At 33.9% G+C, this 16,960-nt stretch overlaps 1 protein-coding gene across 6 annotated transcripts in view; it reads left to right on the top strand.

Moving 5' to 3' along the window:
* The window catches only part of Smarca1 (SWI/SNF related, matrix associated, actin dependent regulator of chromatin, subfamily a, member 1), a 71,684-nt gene that overhangs the window by 41,976 nt on the left and 12,748 nt on the right, over nucleotides 1–16,960 (top strand). For all 6 annotated transcript variants that reach the window (XM_047536647.1, XM_047536650.1, XM_047536649.1 and 3 more), the window contains 4 exons: nucleotides 7,255–7,377; nucleotides 12,013–12,145; nucleotides 14,700–14,818; nucleotides 14,929–15,141. In XM_047536647.1, coding sequence (XP_047392603.1) covers nucleotides 7,255–7,377; nucleotides 12,013–12,145; nucleotides 14,700–14,818; nucleotides 14,929–15,141 — 588 coding nt within the window. The remainder of the gene's footprint in view (nucleotides 1–7,254; nucleotides 7,378–12,012; nucleotides 12,146–14,699; nucleotides 14,819–14,928; nucleotides 15,142–16,960) is intronic.

The following is a 16,960-nucleotide window of genomic DNA, read 5'->3' as shown; positions in this document are numbered from 1 at the left end:
TTTGAATGCAAACAGTGCCTTTCATTACAGGCAGTTTGTTGTTAGGGGTGAGGTCTTAGAATGACTTTCTGGGTGGTGGCCAGCTGGAAGAAGATGGAGAAGAAAGGAAACCTCAGAAGATGGGAATCGAAGGGACAGCTGCAAAGGGTGATATAAAGGAGGAGGGAGAAGAAGAAGGTGTAAGATGAGACAAAAGGGATAAATGGGAGAAGGATGGTAGCCTGGAATTAATGTTACTGCACTTTACTGTTTCCTCTTCCTCACCTTTCAGAAAGAAGTGTCAGGAGGAGAATGAGTGAAAGGAGGACTGTTGCCACTTACTACTTATTTATTGAGCACTACTCTGTGCCATGTGCTGTGCCAGTTACTTGGGATAAAACAATTAATAAGACAAGGTTCTTCACCTCACAGAATTTACATGCCAATGACAGAGACAGATATACACAAATACTTCAGTGTAATGACATTATTACTTGTGTGGTCTGGTACCTTAACCAAGGGTGCTGCTAGGGAGTCTTAACAAGGGTATCTAATGTGGACTGGGAGATCAGGGCAGTGCTCCTTCAGGAAGTATCATTTAAGTTGAAGTCAGAGATGTGAATGAGCATGTGAAGTGTGGGAGAGAAAATCTGACAGAGACAGCTCCTGTGCCAATATGTTGAGGTTCAAAGGAGAAGGTCATTATCCTGGAAATGCAAGAGGACTCATGTTGCTAGGGATGGCAAGAAGGAGAGTGAGTGGAGAAGAGCTGATGAGGAGGTAGAGTCTGATCACATGGAGCCTTTATAGGTCATATAATGAGATTGAACTTTAGCTTTAGAGCCAAGACAAACTGTTGCGATATTTTTAAGGCAGGGAGGTGGGTGGGAGGTAAAAATGACAATAATAGCAGATACTTTTATTTGGGTTTTACTTGTGTTACATATTGTTTCAAATCCTTTATAAATATTAGCTCTTTTATCCTCAAACAGCCCTGGAACCACATCCTTTTTTTTAACTGATGAGGAAACTGAGGCATAGACTGATTGAATAATTTGCTCAAGGTCATATAGTTTATAAGTAGTAAAGTATGATCAGATTTTCATTTTTAAAAGATCGCTATGGCTGCAATGCAGAGAATGGCAGGTTTATTTAGGGAAGCTAGCCAGGGGGCTCTTGAAATATCAAAATGAGAGAAGATAATGACAGATTGAACTGTGGTGGTAGCAGTGGCAATGGTAGCAGGGAAACTCGAATGCTACTAACTCTGCTCCTAGCCTTGTGCTCTCTTCAGCCTCATCCTAGATGACTATCTGTTGTCTTAAGTCTTGCCATGATCCCTCATATGCTTGTTTAGCTGAGGATTTATAAGACAAAAATATGTTCTAGATATTGGTCCTTTCTGAACCTTGTCTCTTCTGCTCTTTACCAGGAACTATGGACCTGAGATAAAGTGTCTTCTTCAGTTGAGTGGGTTTCATGTTTGAGTTCAGAGTATAGACAGATCAGCATGGGATGATAATCTTCTGCAGAAGCTTCAAGGATGATGGGATATATATTAGACATAATCTTTTCAGGGGATATCTAGCATTGATTTTTTTCCCCTGTACCTCTAGAAAACTCATAAGGGCCACAGAACGAATGGAGCACCAGTTTATTCTCAGATGAACAAAACTACTGTAGTAGTTACCTGGTATTCTTCATATGCAGTCAGATTCTCAAAAATGGTTTTCTCCCACCCCTTTCTGTTAAATGATTGTTGATTAAGGGGAGATAGGTGTCCAGAGTTAGGGGCACTGTGGTTCATGTTACGTTTTATCTATTTTGAGTCCCCAAAGTCTTACTTTGTGTAGTGATTTGGATGGGATAATAAGGGGCTCACTAGTTCTGAAGCATTTGGCAAAGGGTGTTTTTTGAGAGTCTGCTTATTTACATTTTTATTTTCTATTTTGTTTCTCCTCCCATAGCACAACAAGGTCACAGCAGTATTGCTGATAATAAGATCCAGAGTTAAAGAGTTTTGTTTTATTTGCAGCTGAGAGAAGTATTTGTTTTGCTCTAATCACTTGGTGACTAGCAGTGCATTATGTTTCAATTCTTCCCTCTAAGTTTTGACTGTGTTGCAAATTGGGCATATTCACAAGCCTCATTGTTCTTGTTGATTAGAGTTGTTGGGGAGTTGCATTTAATCACTTATCACTAAAATCTTTACATTGGAAGAGGATGACTTAATTGAAATTTGGATTGCAGCATAAAAAATGCAGGGTACCCACAAGTTCCATCAAATCTAAAACCTGCAGTGAAAGAGTGTTGCTGTATTTGAAGCCGAAGAAAGCTGTGGAACATTTTAACATTTATCACCAATAGGAATTCTTTATAGACAAATATAAACATTTGAAAATGGAATAAGTTATATAATCTTTGTAAATTTTGGTAGCGTGTCATAGTGGGACACCTAGTTGGCACTTTTAGAACTAAAATATGGTGAGATTATTTTAGGTTAGTACTCTCATTTTGTGTGCTGTCACATTTAATTCGGTATTCCATGTTTCTATGAAATGCTTGATAAACTCCTAAGAAACAAGACCCAAGAAAGTTTTTCACTACTTCATGGAATCCAACTTTTAATCACAAATTTCTTAGGGTTTGATTAGAAATCCAAATTATAATCGAGGTTGAAAGAGAGCTTTTAATGTACATACTATGTTTCTGAGCATCATAGTAAGACAAAGAGTATGAGTACTTCAGATACCTTCTGGGTATCTGTTCAGAATTCTTTTTTTTTTTTTTTTGGGGTGCTGGGGATCGAACCCAGGGCCTTGTGCTTACAAGGCAAGCACTCTACCGACTGAGCTATCTCCCCAGCCCCTGTTCAGAATTCTTGATCTATAATTCATCTACTTCATTCTTTTGAAAAAATTGTTGTAGTTGTCAATGTACCTTTATTTTATTTATTTACATGTGGTGCTGAGAATTGAACCCAGTGCCTCACACATGCTAGGCAAGTGAGCCACAACCCCAGCTTCCCTCTACTTAATTTTTATATAGCACTTTGAAATCATTCTAAGAAACTTGTTGCTGATAAAGAACCTCATGAGTTTAAAAGTGAATGTTCTTTTTAAATTTTATTTAAAATTTTTATTGGTGCTTAATAATTATACAGAATAGAGGGTTTCATTGTGGCATATTTGCATATACACATAACATCTGTTGATCGTTTTCATTCCCCATTACCCCCTTGCCCTCCCCCTTACCCTCTTACTCTACCCCACTGTTCTCCCTTTTAACATAATGACTAATTCCATCCATTTTCCTGTAGATGACATAATTTCATAATTTTAGTCTTCTTTATGGCTGAATAAAACTCCATTGTGTATATATACCACATTTTCTTTATCTGTTAAATATGTTGACAAATACCTAGGCTGGTTCTATAACTAGGCTATTGTGAATTGTGCTGCTATAATCATGCATATTTATGTATTGCCATAGTATGCTGACTTTAGTTCTTTTGGGTAAATACTGATGAGTGGGATAGCTGCGTCATATGATGGTTCCATTCCTAGTTTTTGAGGAACCTTCATACTATTTTCCGTAGTGGCCGTACTAGTGAATTTTTTTTTTTTTAAATGACGGCTATTGAGATTTTTTTGTAGGAAGGAGATAAAGAAATTTAGGAATTTGGAAACATTTTGAATTCTAAATATTTTAGAAGCTGTTTTTTTTTTTTTTTTGCACCAGGGATTGAAACCAGGGGCACTAAACCACTGAGACACATCCCCAAACGTTAATTATTTAAAAAAAAAAAAAAAAAAAATATATATATATATATATATATAAAGTTGATGGATCTTTATTTTATTTATTTATTTATATATAGTGTTGAGAATCAAACCCAGGGCCTCACACATGCCAGGCAAGTGCTCTACCATTGAGCCACAACCCCCGAGACCTTTTAAATATTTTATTTAGAGACAGGGTCTTGCTGAGTTGCTTAGGACCTCACTAAGTTTCTGTGGCTGACTTTGAACTCTCATCCTCTTGCCTCAGCCTCCCAAGCCACTGAGATTACAGGTATGCACCAACACGCCAGTCTTAATAGCTGTGTTTTTAAGTAATTGCCAGAAACAAAATCGTAAGTGCAGCATTGATGAATTCATTCTTAAATTTTGCTGTAGTAAATATGACCAGTAGATGCAGAAGAAATTGTCTGCAGTGGATTTTAAAATCTAATGGTCTTATCTAATATTCTGATTTTACCTTTATTAGAAGTTCATAGGGGAAATCTTCAGTATTAGAGATATTGTGTGGGAATATACATTTTATTAACATGTAGGTATATTATCTTTTCTGTCATAAATTAGATGTTTATAAATATTTCATTTTTTAAAAATAGGTTTGTAGAACATGGAAGTTTTAAAGATTTTTCATAAAGAAATATCTTAAAGTTTTTCTCAGTTAAAATTTGAAGCCAAAGTGATTTCACATACCAACAATTTAAGGAATCTATTAAACTTTTAAAACTATGTATGTTTGCAAGGTTTTTCAAGCATAATAAAAATTTTCAAACCAAAAAATGATGAGATAATTGTGAACATCCATATACACAACATATATATGCTATAACTTATACCTTACCATATTTGATTTTTCATATATTCTCCCATTACTCCAGCTCTCCATCATATCATTATCTTATACATTTCAAAGTGGCAGTCATAAATACATCTTACCTGGAAACAATTCATTATGCATATCATTAGCTAGTCTAATATTTACGATTTATTTTTTAAGATAATATTTACATACAGTGAGATGTATACATCTTAAGTGTATTATGCAGTGTATTTTGATGAATGATTATGTGTACATAACCTAAACCCCTACAGAAATAAAGAACATTACTGTCACTGGGTGTCTCTTCTCAGTCAGTACCCATATATACTCCCCAAGAGATAACATAACTGTTCTTATTACTTTCCTCTATAAGTTAGGTTGTTTTTGTTCAAGAATTTCACATTAATATAATCATATAGGGTTCATAAGACTTCTTTCTCTTAGCGTAATATTTTAGAGATTCAGCCATATTGTCCCATGTGTCAGTGGTTCATTCCTTTTTATTTGCTGAGCACTACTCCATTGTATGAATAAACCACAGTTTGATTATTCTTTCTTTAATTGGTGGACGTCTGGATTGTTTTCTGGTTTCAAGCCATTATGAGTAAAACTGCTGTGAACATTCTTTTAAGACTGTCTAGATATGTTTTCATTTCTTTGAATACTTAAAAATGAAATTTCTGTGTCTGTAATTTTACAATTGAGTTTAGCTGTTGAAAAAGTTATTTTAAATTATTCTTATCACTGAATTACATTTCATTTTTTATTTTAAAATTTATGCCTTATATTTTTTGTTTCTTTTTTTGTGGTACTGGGGGTTGAGCCCTGGAGTGTTCTGTTTTTCAGTTACATCTCCAGTTCTTTCTTTTCTAAATTTGTTTTGAGACAAAATCTCACAAAGTTGTTGAGGCTGGTCTCAAACTTGAAGTCCTCCTGCCTCAGCCTCCCATGTCCCAGGGATTAGAGGTGTGTGCCATCACACCTGGCTTTATGCCTTATTTTCCATTTTTTACTCTTCTAGCCCACGTGATCTTACTTCATTTCTAGGTTATGAAAGTTTAACAGGTTCTCTTGCCTCTAGTGTGTTCCTTCTTTGAGTCCATCCTGTTCAAGGGTTTGTTGTTGGGGATGGAACCCAGGACCTTGCACATGCCCAGGCAATTACTGTACCACTGAGCCTTACCTACAGCCCTAGTATAAATCCTATATGCTTTCTGGTACATTTCTGCCTTCATGCTTTTGCTCATACTTCTCCAGCCTAGAATATGCTTCTCCTCCCATCCCCCTAAAACTTGAGGATTCTTTAGGTACAGCTTAAAATTCCACAACTAATATGTGAGCTCCTTGTGGGAAAGGGCCATGTCCAATACTTCTTTTATTTTCCAATCAGTACTTATAGTGCTATAAACATAATAGATACGTAGGTAGTACATAGTAATTTGGTTGTCTGATGCTGATGATTACAAATGAATCTACTGTTTAATAATGCTCAGCATTGTCTTTTAATGCCCAGTTAGTAGGTTTTATATCTGAAAAACTATTGGCTATAATAGTTTTCAAAGAACTTATTTTTAAGTTATAGTTCCAAGCTCTGTGATATAGTTCCAGAATCTAGGTAATATGTATAAAATTGAGAAAAATTTACTCTAATGTGAATTATAATTACATTGTGGTAAAATCATGTCTATCTTATACCCCTAGGGAATAAGTAATTGATGATACATGAACATTTCAAACAGTAGAATTATTGCCAGTCCTTTTATTTGCATGTTTAATGGAATGCTATAAAATATATTATACATGTTCTGTACCTGCCCTTTTAAATCTTTGTGCTGAATTGTAGCTGCAGATGCATGTAGTGGCACTATGATGTTTTGGGCCGAGAGACTTGGTTTGTCCCTCTATAAAATGAATGCTGCCTCATACTGCTGAACCATACTGGTTGTATGTGCTCATTATGGGCTATGGTTTTGACATACAGGTGACTACTCATTCTTGAAGAACTGAGCTTCTGTCCTCAGTGGTTTGGATTCAAGCTCTCTTTTTATGAGTTATCAGTGCATTTGCAACTCTGAACCTCAAATACCATTTGTAATTTCTGTTGGTCACTGCTGCTGTACTTTGTCTTTGACTACTCATCCTATCACAGCTTTTGGTGTGCCTCTACTGTTTCCTTCTCTCTTAAATTCTCTCTTTCCTTTTTTCTTCTTTTTTTCTGTCATTTCTAAATCTTCCATTTTATATAGAAATATTCTCCCTTTACAGACCCTGGCAGGCAATAAAAGCACTCAGTTCTCTTACTTATTGAATTGATCAGAGCATTGGATATCATCTTTAGGTGTATTGGCACTTGTCTATGGTGCTGTATATTATTGCAAAACATTTTGTTTATTCCACATATTATACTATTATAATGATATGTTTTTTTCCACAGTATAATGAAATCTAGATTGCAGTGTGGCACTTGTTCACCAGTGGGTTTTAACTCTAAATACCATGTGATACAAGAATGAGTTTTCTTTGGGTAATGTCATAGTAGCAGAAATGAATTTATATTTTTTACTGTTGAAATAACTCTATAATGACTGATATGTGAATATACACTTTACTATTTAATTTTTCTCACCAATTCATTCATTCTTATCTCTTGATTTATAGGTCCCAAGGAATCCTGACATCCCTAATCCAGCTCTGGCTCAAAGAGAAGAGCAAAAAAAGATCGATGGAGCTGAACCTCTTACACCAGAAGAGACTGAAGAAAAGGAAAAGCTTCTCACCCAAGTAAAATATTTTAAGTGACTGAAATACTTCTAGTCAACAAATAGAAAAAAGGAAGTATAGATAACACTTACTTTTTACTATATGGCTCTAGTATCCTGCTTTCAAACACCAGTAAATCTCTAAACACACATAGAGACCAGATATCCTTATTTTTCAAAAATTCCTTTTACAGAATATGCTTTTTTTTAAATAATAGAAAATGCACATACATAAAATATAAGTGGCAATTAATAGAACTATGGCACACTTTTTACCGAGTATAATAACACCAGTATAATAACATCAGTGAACCCATATTTGAATCCTGATAGACAGTAATTACTAAGGTCTTCTTGAAAATTTGAATTTGATTGATATTAATTGTCCCCTGATATTGTGCTCTACTAATCTTTTATTTATGGAATAATTTCATGATTTTAATAACTCCATTTATCTTTTCTTAGAAAGAATTTTAATACAATGATGAGAGACTTTGAAAGTTTTTAAACTGATTATTATATAACTAAAAGCTAAGTTATTAAATACAGAAGGTTTCTATTTGAGCAAAACATTAATGCTCTGAAGTCATTGTTTTAGTGTGTTTTGTACTATATTTTCCAAAGATAAAAAAGGTTTCAACATAAAATACCCTTTCAAAATAATAAAAATGTGTACTCGTATGACACAACATTAGTATAGGAAGCTGCCAGCAAAATTTTTTTTCAACTTTATTTTTGAAAATTGTGCAAGGCACAGCAATAGGAAATTCTTCAAATTAATTATTAAAAGATGTTTTTTGGATCTTTGCAATGCAAAGAAATGATAAATGTTTGAGGTGATATGCTAATTACCTTGCCTTGGTCATTGTACACGTGTTAAAATATCACACTGTATCCCATGAAAATGTTCAATTATGTTTCAGTTATAAGGAAAAAAGGAAAAAATAATCTTTATATGTTTCTATATAGACCTTATTATAACATAACTTTATTGAATGGGTTTTTACAAAGTGAATTTATAAGTTTTTGAGCCAAATTTTTGGAGTTACAAAGTTTAACATTAAAGTGTACCTTTCCCCCACATCTTCACCAACATATATTGTTGCTTGTATTCTCGATAATTGCCATTCTTATTGGAGTGAGATGAAATCCTAGAGTAGTTTTGATTTGCATTTCTCTAATTGCTAAATATGTTGAACATTTTTCATATGTTTGTTGATCAATTGGGAAAAAGGTACACTCCTACGTTGCTGGTTGGACTGCAGAGTGCTGCAACCACTCTGGAAAGTACTGTGGAGATTCCTCAGAAAATTGGAATGGAACTACAATTTGAGTCAGTTAGCTTACTCCTCAGTTTATACCCAAAGGACTTACAATCAACATACTACAGTGACACAGCCACATCAATGTTTATGGCAGCTTAATTCACAATAGCTAATCTCTGGAACCAACCTAGGTGCCCTTCAACAGATGAATGGATAAAGAAAATGTGGTGTATATACACAATGGAATATTACTCAGCCTTAAAGAAGAATGAAATTATGGCATTTGCTGGCAAATGGATTGAGCTGGAGAATATCATGCTACATGAAATAAGCCAATCCCAAATAACCAAAGAATGAATGTTCTCTCTGATATGCAGATGCTTATTCACAATAAGGGGTGGGCTAGGGAAGAATGGAGGTACTTGGGATAGACAGAGGGGAGTGAAGGGAGGGGAAGAGAGGGGATAGGTTATGGGGATAGGAAGGATAGTGGAATGAATCAGACATTATGACCCTGCGTGCATGTATGATTACATGACCAGTGTAATTCTACATCATGTGCAACCACAAGAGCGAGAAGTTATACTCCATTTCTGTATGATATGTCAAAATGCATTCTATTGTCATATGTAACTATTTAAAACAAAAAAGAAAATGCAATTAAAGTTGGCTGAGTATTAGGAATTACCACATAATAAAATGAAACATTTAAGTATTCACATGTTACTTTCACAGATTATTTCCTGAACTCAAAAGTAAAGTTATGGCCTTTGAATGATACATGGCTCATAATATATTGTAAATGAACATTAAAATGTGATTATATACTCTCAACTGGGAAAATACTTTAGTTTGTACTTAGAAGTATAATCAAGTTTATTGTCCCCTAAGTTGGATTTATTTTAAATCATCTTTCTTTACTGCTAAAGTAAAAAATCATGCTAACACAGAGGAGCAAAATATGGGTCATCTGAAGTCTTTATCAACAAAAAGCCAGGGATAGAAAATTGTAATGTATGTGTATCACTCTAATGTAGATGGAGACATAAGTAGTAGAAAACATACTCTTTGTGACTTAATGGATGGGCTAATAATGTCAAAAAGATTTAAAATATTGGCTAATTGTTATATATTTTAGTAAAGAATTTGAGGAACCCAATAATGTTCTGTTTATAGAAATTCTATTTATAAACACAATTTTTTGTGGTACTAGGGATTTAACCCAGAAGTCTTCTATCACTGAGTTACACCCTCAGACCTTTTAAATTTTTTAAATTTTATTGGTTCTTCTTAGTTATATATGACAGTTGAATTCATTTTTATAAAATTACACAAGCATGGGATATATCTTATTCTAATTAGGAACCCATTCTTGTGGGTAGGCATGATGTTGGGATTCACTTAGTTATTTTCTTATGGGTACATAGGAAAATTGTTAGTTTTATTCTACTATCTTTCCTATTCTTATCCCTCCTCCCTTCCTTTGAACAAAAGGAAACCTTTGTCTTATCTACTGAACTTCTCCCCCCACCATATTGTGGTTTAGCTTCCACATGTCAGCAAAAACATTCAACCTTTGATTTTTTGGGATTGGCTTATTTCACTTAGCATGATATTATCCAGATCCATTAATTTATTGGCAAATTCATAAATTCATTATGCTTTATGGCTGAGTAATATTCCATTGTGTATATATATCAGAATTTCTTTATCAATGGACATCATTCTGTAGTTCAGCTGTTATGAATTGTGCTGCTGTAGACATTGATGTGGCTGTGTCACTGTAATATGCTGATTTTAAATCCTTCAGGTATATAACAAGGAGTGGGGTTACTGGGTCAAATGGTGGTTCCAGTCTTAGCTTTTTGAGAAATCTCCATACTGCTTTCCAAAGTGGTTGGACCAATCTGCAAAGTCCCACCAACACTATATGAGTGTTCTTTTTTCTCACATGCTTGCCAACATTTGTTGTGACATTCTTCATAGAAATAGGAAAAGTAGTTATGGAACTCATTTGGAAAAATAAGAGACCCAGAATAGCTAACGCAATCTTTAGTGAGAAATACAAAGCAGGAGCTATCACAATACCAGACCTTAAATTATATCACAGAACTATAGTATCGAAAATAGCATGGTATTGTCACCAAAGTAGGCAAGAAGACCAATGAAACAAAATAGGAAACACAGAGACAGACCCACATAAATACAGTTACCTCATACTAGACAAAGGTGCCAAAAACACACACTGGAGAAAAGATAGCCTCTTCAACAAATGGTGCTGGGAAAACTGGAAATCCATATGCAACAGAATGAAAGTTAACCGCTCTCTCTCACCTTGCACAAAACTCAACTCTAAGTGGATCAAAGATGTAGGAATTAGACCAAAAACCCTGCACCTACTAGAAGAAAAAGTAGGCCCAACACTTATACATATTGGGCATAGGAACTGACTTCCTGAACAAGATTCCTGAAGTACAAGAAATAAAATTGAAAATCAATAAATGGGATGGTATCAAACTAAAAAGTTTCTACTTAGCCTTTTATTATTTTTGAGACAGGGTCTTGCTATGTTGTAAAGGCTGGCCTTGAGCTGACAATCCTCCTTTCTCAGCCTACTAAATTGCCAGGATTATAGGTGTGAACCACCATGCCCTACTAGCTATGAAAATACAGTGAATTTATTTATTCACTGTAGTTTGAAATGATATAAAGAGCTACAAAGGTTCTTCTGCATTCTCTTGATTTTCCCTCAGTGTTCTTTTGATTTAATACATTCACATTCCTCTTTTAATTTACATAGAAACTGATCTGAAAAAAATCACTGAAGTAATGTAATATGAGGACTTCAGCATTTAGATTAACATTTGTATTTTAATGCATTTGTATTTTAATGCAGTAGACATCTATAAAGTATGGAATTAAAAACTATGTGATTTCTTAGAACCATAAATCAACTTTAAGTACTTGGAAAGGAGTATGTTCCCTTCAAAATAGAAAAGCAGTTATTTCTTTAAAAACTCTAACTCAACTTTCGATTCCCACATTAAAAAATGAGAATTTTATAAAGATGAACATTTTAAGTTGTCTAAACTGCTTTTAATGTATTGTTGTATAGAAGTTATCAGAACAACAGATGGATATATTAATGTTTTTGATACTGGGGATTGAACCCAGGGAGTCTTAACCACTGTGCCTCATCCTCAAGCCCTTTTTTATATTTTGTTTAGAGACAGGGTCTTGCTGAGTTGTTTAGGGTCTCGCTAAAGTGCTGAGGCTGGCTTTGAACTCCTGCCTCAGCCTCCCAAGCCACTGGAATTACAGGCATGTGCCACCATGCCTGGCAGATTTATTAATTTAACTGTTACTGATGATGATCAACTTTTTGTTCATAGGGTTTTACAAACTGGACTAAGCGAGATTTTAACCAATTTATTAAAGCTAATGAGAAGTATGGAAGAGATGACATTGATAATATAGCTCGAGAGGTAGAAGGCAAATCCCCTGAGGAGGTCATGGAGTATTCAGGTTTGTATATAAATACAAATACAATGTTTTATTTTAACCTTATTCATTTACTCATCATCAATTTAATTGTTCCTTTGTTCAGAGATTTTTTTAGACTTTTTTTGTATTTTTTTCAGTTGTATAGGACACAAAAATCTTTGTTTATTTTTATGTAGTGCTGAGGATTGACCCCAGTGCCTCACATGTGCTATGCAAGCGCTCTACCACTGAGCTACAACCCCAATTCCAGATTTTTTTGAACTTTTGCAAATAAGGTATAGATTAATGTATAAACTTTGTACTTCTATGAAAAGATTATAAGGTTTATCATAAAACTGCTCTTGTCTTTAGTAATTAGCTAATTGAGATAAGTGAAGCTCTGATAAAATGGTGGCTATTGGATGAGCATGGACAGAATTAGTTTCCCACTTTCTCACCTCTGGAATTTGGTTCTTTTCTGGTCTAGTCCTGAGACTTCAGGTTTAGTGGATTGAAATAGTCTTTTTTCTAGGTCATACTCAAAGTAGAGAGTCCCTATTAGGCCCATTTTGATACTCAGACACCCTTGGGGTTCCAGTCTACTCCAGTCAGGTCATGCAGGTCCCTTTAATTCAAGGCAAGCTGGGATAGATTTCAAAAAAATTGCTTGAATAAATAATTTCAGTGGTCTTTGAAACATCTCCCTCTTACTTGGCTATGTCTTTGGCCTCAACCAGAATCTTGTTAGCTGTTGCAGCCTGTGGAGTTAATAATAATTCCCATGTCACAGCACATCCAACCTCAGGCTTCTATAAAGAAATTTTATTAAAAATAGGTCAGATCTGTTTTCTATATGTAGAGCATGGAGCATTTCTGTCTTCCAAATAGGTTGAGTTCTCAAATTTAGTCTGAATATCAGCTCTTTTAGAATCTAGAGCATTTTTGTCCTGTAGAAACAATGCTAAAATGTGTATGAGGTTTCTTTGCTAGCCCCCAGAGCCTTTTTAACTTATCCACTGAAATTGTTTTTTTGCAACAGTAGGAAAGAAACATTACAGTAACAATAAGCTGACTAATACATACTAGAAATCACTAAATATTTAAATAGAATTTTAGTACTGGAAGAAATACAGGTTTAATTAGAGAATAGATATTTTATTTTTCCTCCTGGAAATCTAAAAGGATTTTCAGGTGGTAACTAAGAACTTTAGAGGTTGGTCGTATTGAGTCTTTATTTCATATAATAAAGTATCAAGTCTTTGAACTTCCTTTTCCTTGATATCATCATGACATTGCTATTTCTGTTAAGGTTTAATATGTAAGTTGAGGACATTTGGGAGCTTAGAGGGGGGAACAATAGATGGAAGAGAAAGATTTTAGCAGCAAAAGTTGAATGAAAAGAATGTAAAGGGTATGGACAGAGAGATATTTGAAGAATTTTCCTTAGAAGATAAGTGGGCAGCATCAGTTTGTGTGGAGGTACAAAATAAATAGTGATTCAAAAAAATATCAGGGGCTGAGAGTATAACTCAGTGATAGAGCACTTCCCTTGCATGTATGAGGTGCTAGGTTTGATTCTCAGCATCACAAAAACAGAACAAGACAAAAAGATTGTATTGAATGCTCCCTCATATTTGATACCGGGCCAGCTAGCACTACCTCAGTACTATTTTAATTGCTGCCAACCAAGTTGGGGGCTGTGTCAAAGGATGGGGAGATTAGAATGGTTTTATGTAGTTGGTTCCAATAAGAGGAAAAATTGTACAGTTGGATGTTGATTAATATACAGTGTCTTATACAAAGCAGGCATTTAAACTTGTGTTGAATGATTAAGTGAGTGAATGAATAAGTGAACACAGGTGCTTATAAAAATCAGAGTACTAACATACCTTTCCTGATAGGCTTTAAAAATGAAAAATACAAGAATGTAGAGAATATCATTAGATGGCCCTTCACTGAAGTCATAAGATGTGACATATTAATGCAGCAGATTATTTGACTCATCTATAAAATTTGGTTGGAAGACTCAGTAATTTGAATATTCTTCAGCATGTATCCAATTAAAATCTCAATGAGGTTTAAAGAAATAGTACGTTACTGGAACTATTGTAAGATTAGTGAGTGATTTCAGAAGCAAATCAGTTTCAGTAGAAATTGCCACTTCATAGGAAAAATTGAAATGACCTGTTGATAATGGTTTCATTTTCATTTCTGTTTGCTAGGAAGCTACATTCACATTTTATATGCTGCCCTCTTCTCTTTCACTTTATGTATTTGACCCCTTATGTATTATGTTTGCATAAAAATTAGCCTAGCTTAAATTTAGTATCTACAGTATCATTTGAAATCATAGTAATTTAGGATAATTAAAGATACCATATCTCATGAAAGGAAAATGACTAACTTAAGGCCTTGTTCTTATTTTTAAATGGGAAGTTGGGAGTATTTAATAATTTAGCATATTATATATACAGATGAATATGAATATCATTTAAAAATGTAAGTTCACCCCTTTTTCCTGTTAGTTCTTTATTCTATAATTCCTTGGATTTGTTTACTTAAATGATATTAATTTAAAGGAATAATTGTTTTTCAGCTGTTTTTTGGGAACGTTGCAATGAATTACAGGACATTGAGAAAATTATGGCCCAAATTGAACGTGGAGAAGCAAGAATTCAGCGAAGGATCAGTATTAAGAAAGCCCTGGATGCCAAAGTACTGTATTTCATGTCAAATTATTAATAGATTGTTTTATTTGATGTGGTGATTAAATTTGACTTCTTTTTCCACATTCTGTTAAAAATGCTATTTTGTTGAAAATACAGATTGCAAGATATAAGGCTCCATTTCATCAGTTACGTATTCAGTATGGAACCAGCAAAGGAAAGAACTATACTGAGGAAGAAGATAGATTCTTGATTTGTATGTTACACAAAATGGGCTTTGATAGAGAAAACGTGTATGAAGAATTAAGACAGTGTGTACGGAATGCTCCCCAGTTTAGATTTGACTGGTTTATCAAGTCGAGAACAGCCATGGTATGTATTCCTTTGGTTAATTTGTTCATTATGAAAAGTTTCAAACATCGTATATCTTTACCTAGGTTCTATAATTGTTACTATTTTGTCACTTGGCATATTCTCTTGCTCTTTAAATGCTTATGAAAATATATATATGTATATGTTTATACCTACATACATAGAATCATATATACATGTATAACCTGTATTTTGTATTCAGAAATATGGAAACATTTGTGTATTCAGAAATACATATCTATTTTATATCCATAAATATATATCTGTATTTCTGAACCACTTTAAATAAATCGTGTATTTATTTCTAAATACTTGAGCATGGATCTTCTAAAAATAAGTAAATATTCCTGTGTAGCTGGTAATCCCACCTGGTAATTTTTACAGTGATTCAGTAATGTCATCTAGTATAAAATGCATGAAAAATCTTTTCTAGTTGTTCCCCAAATACCTTTTATATATATATATTTTTTTTTTTAATTGATGATCTAGCAAGGGTCACATATTGCATTTGGTTGTTGGGTCTCTTTGGTGTTTTTTTAAGTCCACAACTTTTCTGTTTTTCATGATAATGACATTTTAAGATATTTAGGCTGGCAGTCTTGTAGAATGTTCCATATTTCTTATCCTTTGCTCACTGTTAGATATAGGTTTAATGTTTTTGGCAAGAATGCTGCAGAAGTGATACTGTGTGCTTTCTGTTGCATCATATCATCAGAAATATTATGTCAGGTTGTCACACTATTGGTGATGTTAAGTTTTGATACTTGATTAATATTGCAATCCCCAGAGCTTACCATTTTAAGGTGCATTTTCCCCATTGTAATTAACCAGATAATACTTAAGACTGTGCAAATGACTTAAGGATTTATTTTTAATGAAAAGGAATTGTTGCCTATATTATGTCTGTATAGGAATACTATGAAATAGAGAATAATTAAGTAAGTTATTTTAGCTTCTGTAGATTTCCTCCTGTACTTTCTAAAGTGAATTGTGTTCCTGTTAAATTCTAGTGCTGCTGAGCATGGTGTTTATGATCATATTGAAATTCGTGCAACACATCTTTGGTGTTAGGTTTGTCAGTATTTTGTCAGCCAAGGTTATTAAGATAAAAATAGATTTACATAGCCTAAAAATTAAAAACAATTAGAAACTAACAATCCAAACAATGGTTTTGTGACTGGTCATAAAATAGCATACATTTTTCTTAATTGTTATCTATCATAAATATTTTTGTGTCCAAAAACTCATTGGGATGTGAAATAATGCTTCATATTTTATTTGACTAATTTTATATTTTCAGTTCAAGTTGAATAGAAAGAAAAATCCAAGTTGTTCTACTGAAGATAGTAATTTTGGCAGATGCTTTTGAAAATCAGATATTTTTAAGACTTTAATGCAAAATTTAGACTGTATGCTGATTATATCATTTTAGTATGTGCCCATCAAATTTATGGATGGAATAATGTTTGGAGAGCTACCAAATGCTTTAGACTAAGCCAGGATCCACAAGTAACTACAGCAGTTGGCATAATGATTCAGTTGAATCTAGCAACATGACATTTACCAGGGATAAATGTGAAGTGCTGTACTCGTACTAAAGAATAAGAAGTAGATGTTACCAAGATATAGTAGGACGAATTGAGGAAAGAATAAAAAGATTAAGAGTAAATCTGTAGCATGAAGGACTGAGGTGAGATATAGGGAAAGAGTCGTTTGACAGGGTCCTTTGGATCATTGCAGCAGATTGTTGAAGAACAAAGTAGAGTAGTTTGTAGCCTTTGAAAAAGAGATTCTATTTTGACTCTGAAAATTTCTTTTT

Source organism: Sciurus carolinensis, chromosome X (assembly GCF_902686445.1).
Source record: "Sciurus carolinensis chromosome X, mSciCar1.2, whole genome shotgun sequence".
NCBI lineage: Eukaryota > Metazoa > Chordata > Mammalia > Rodentia > Sciuridae > Sciurus > Sciurus carolinensis.
This window is presented reverse-complemented; position numbering and strand designations above follow the sequence as displayed.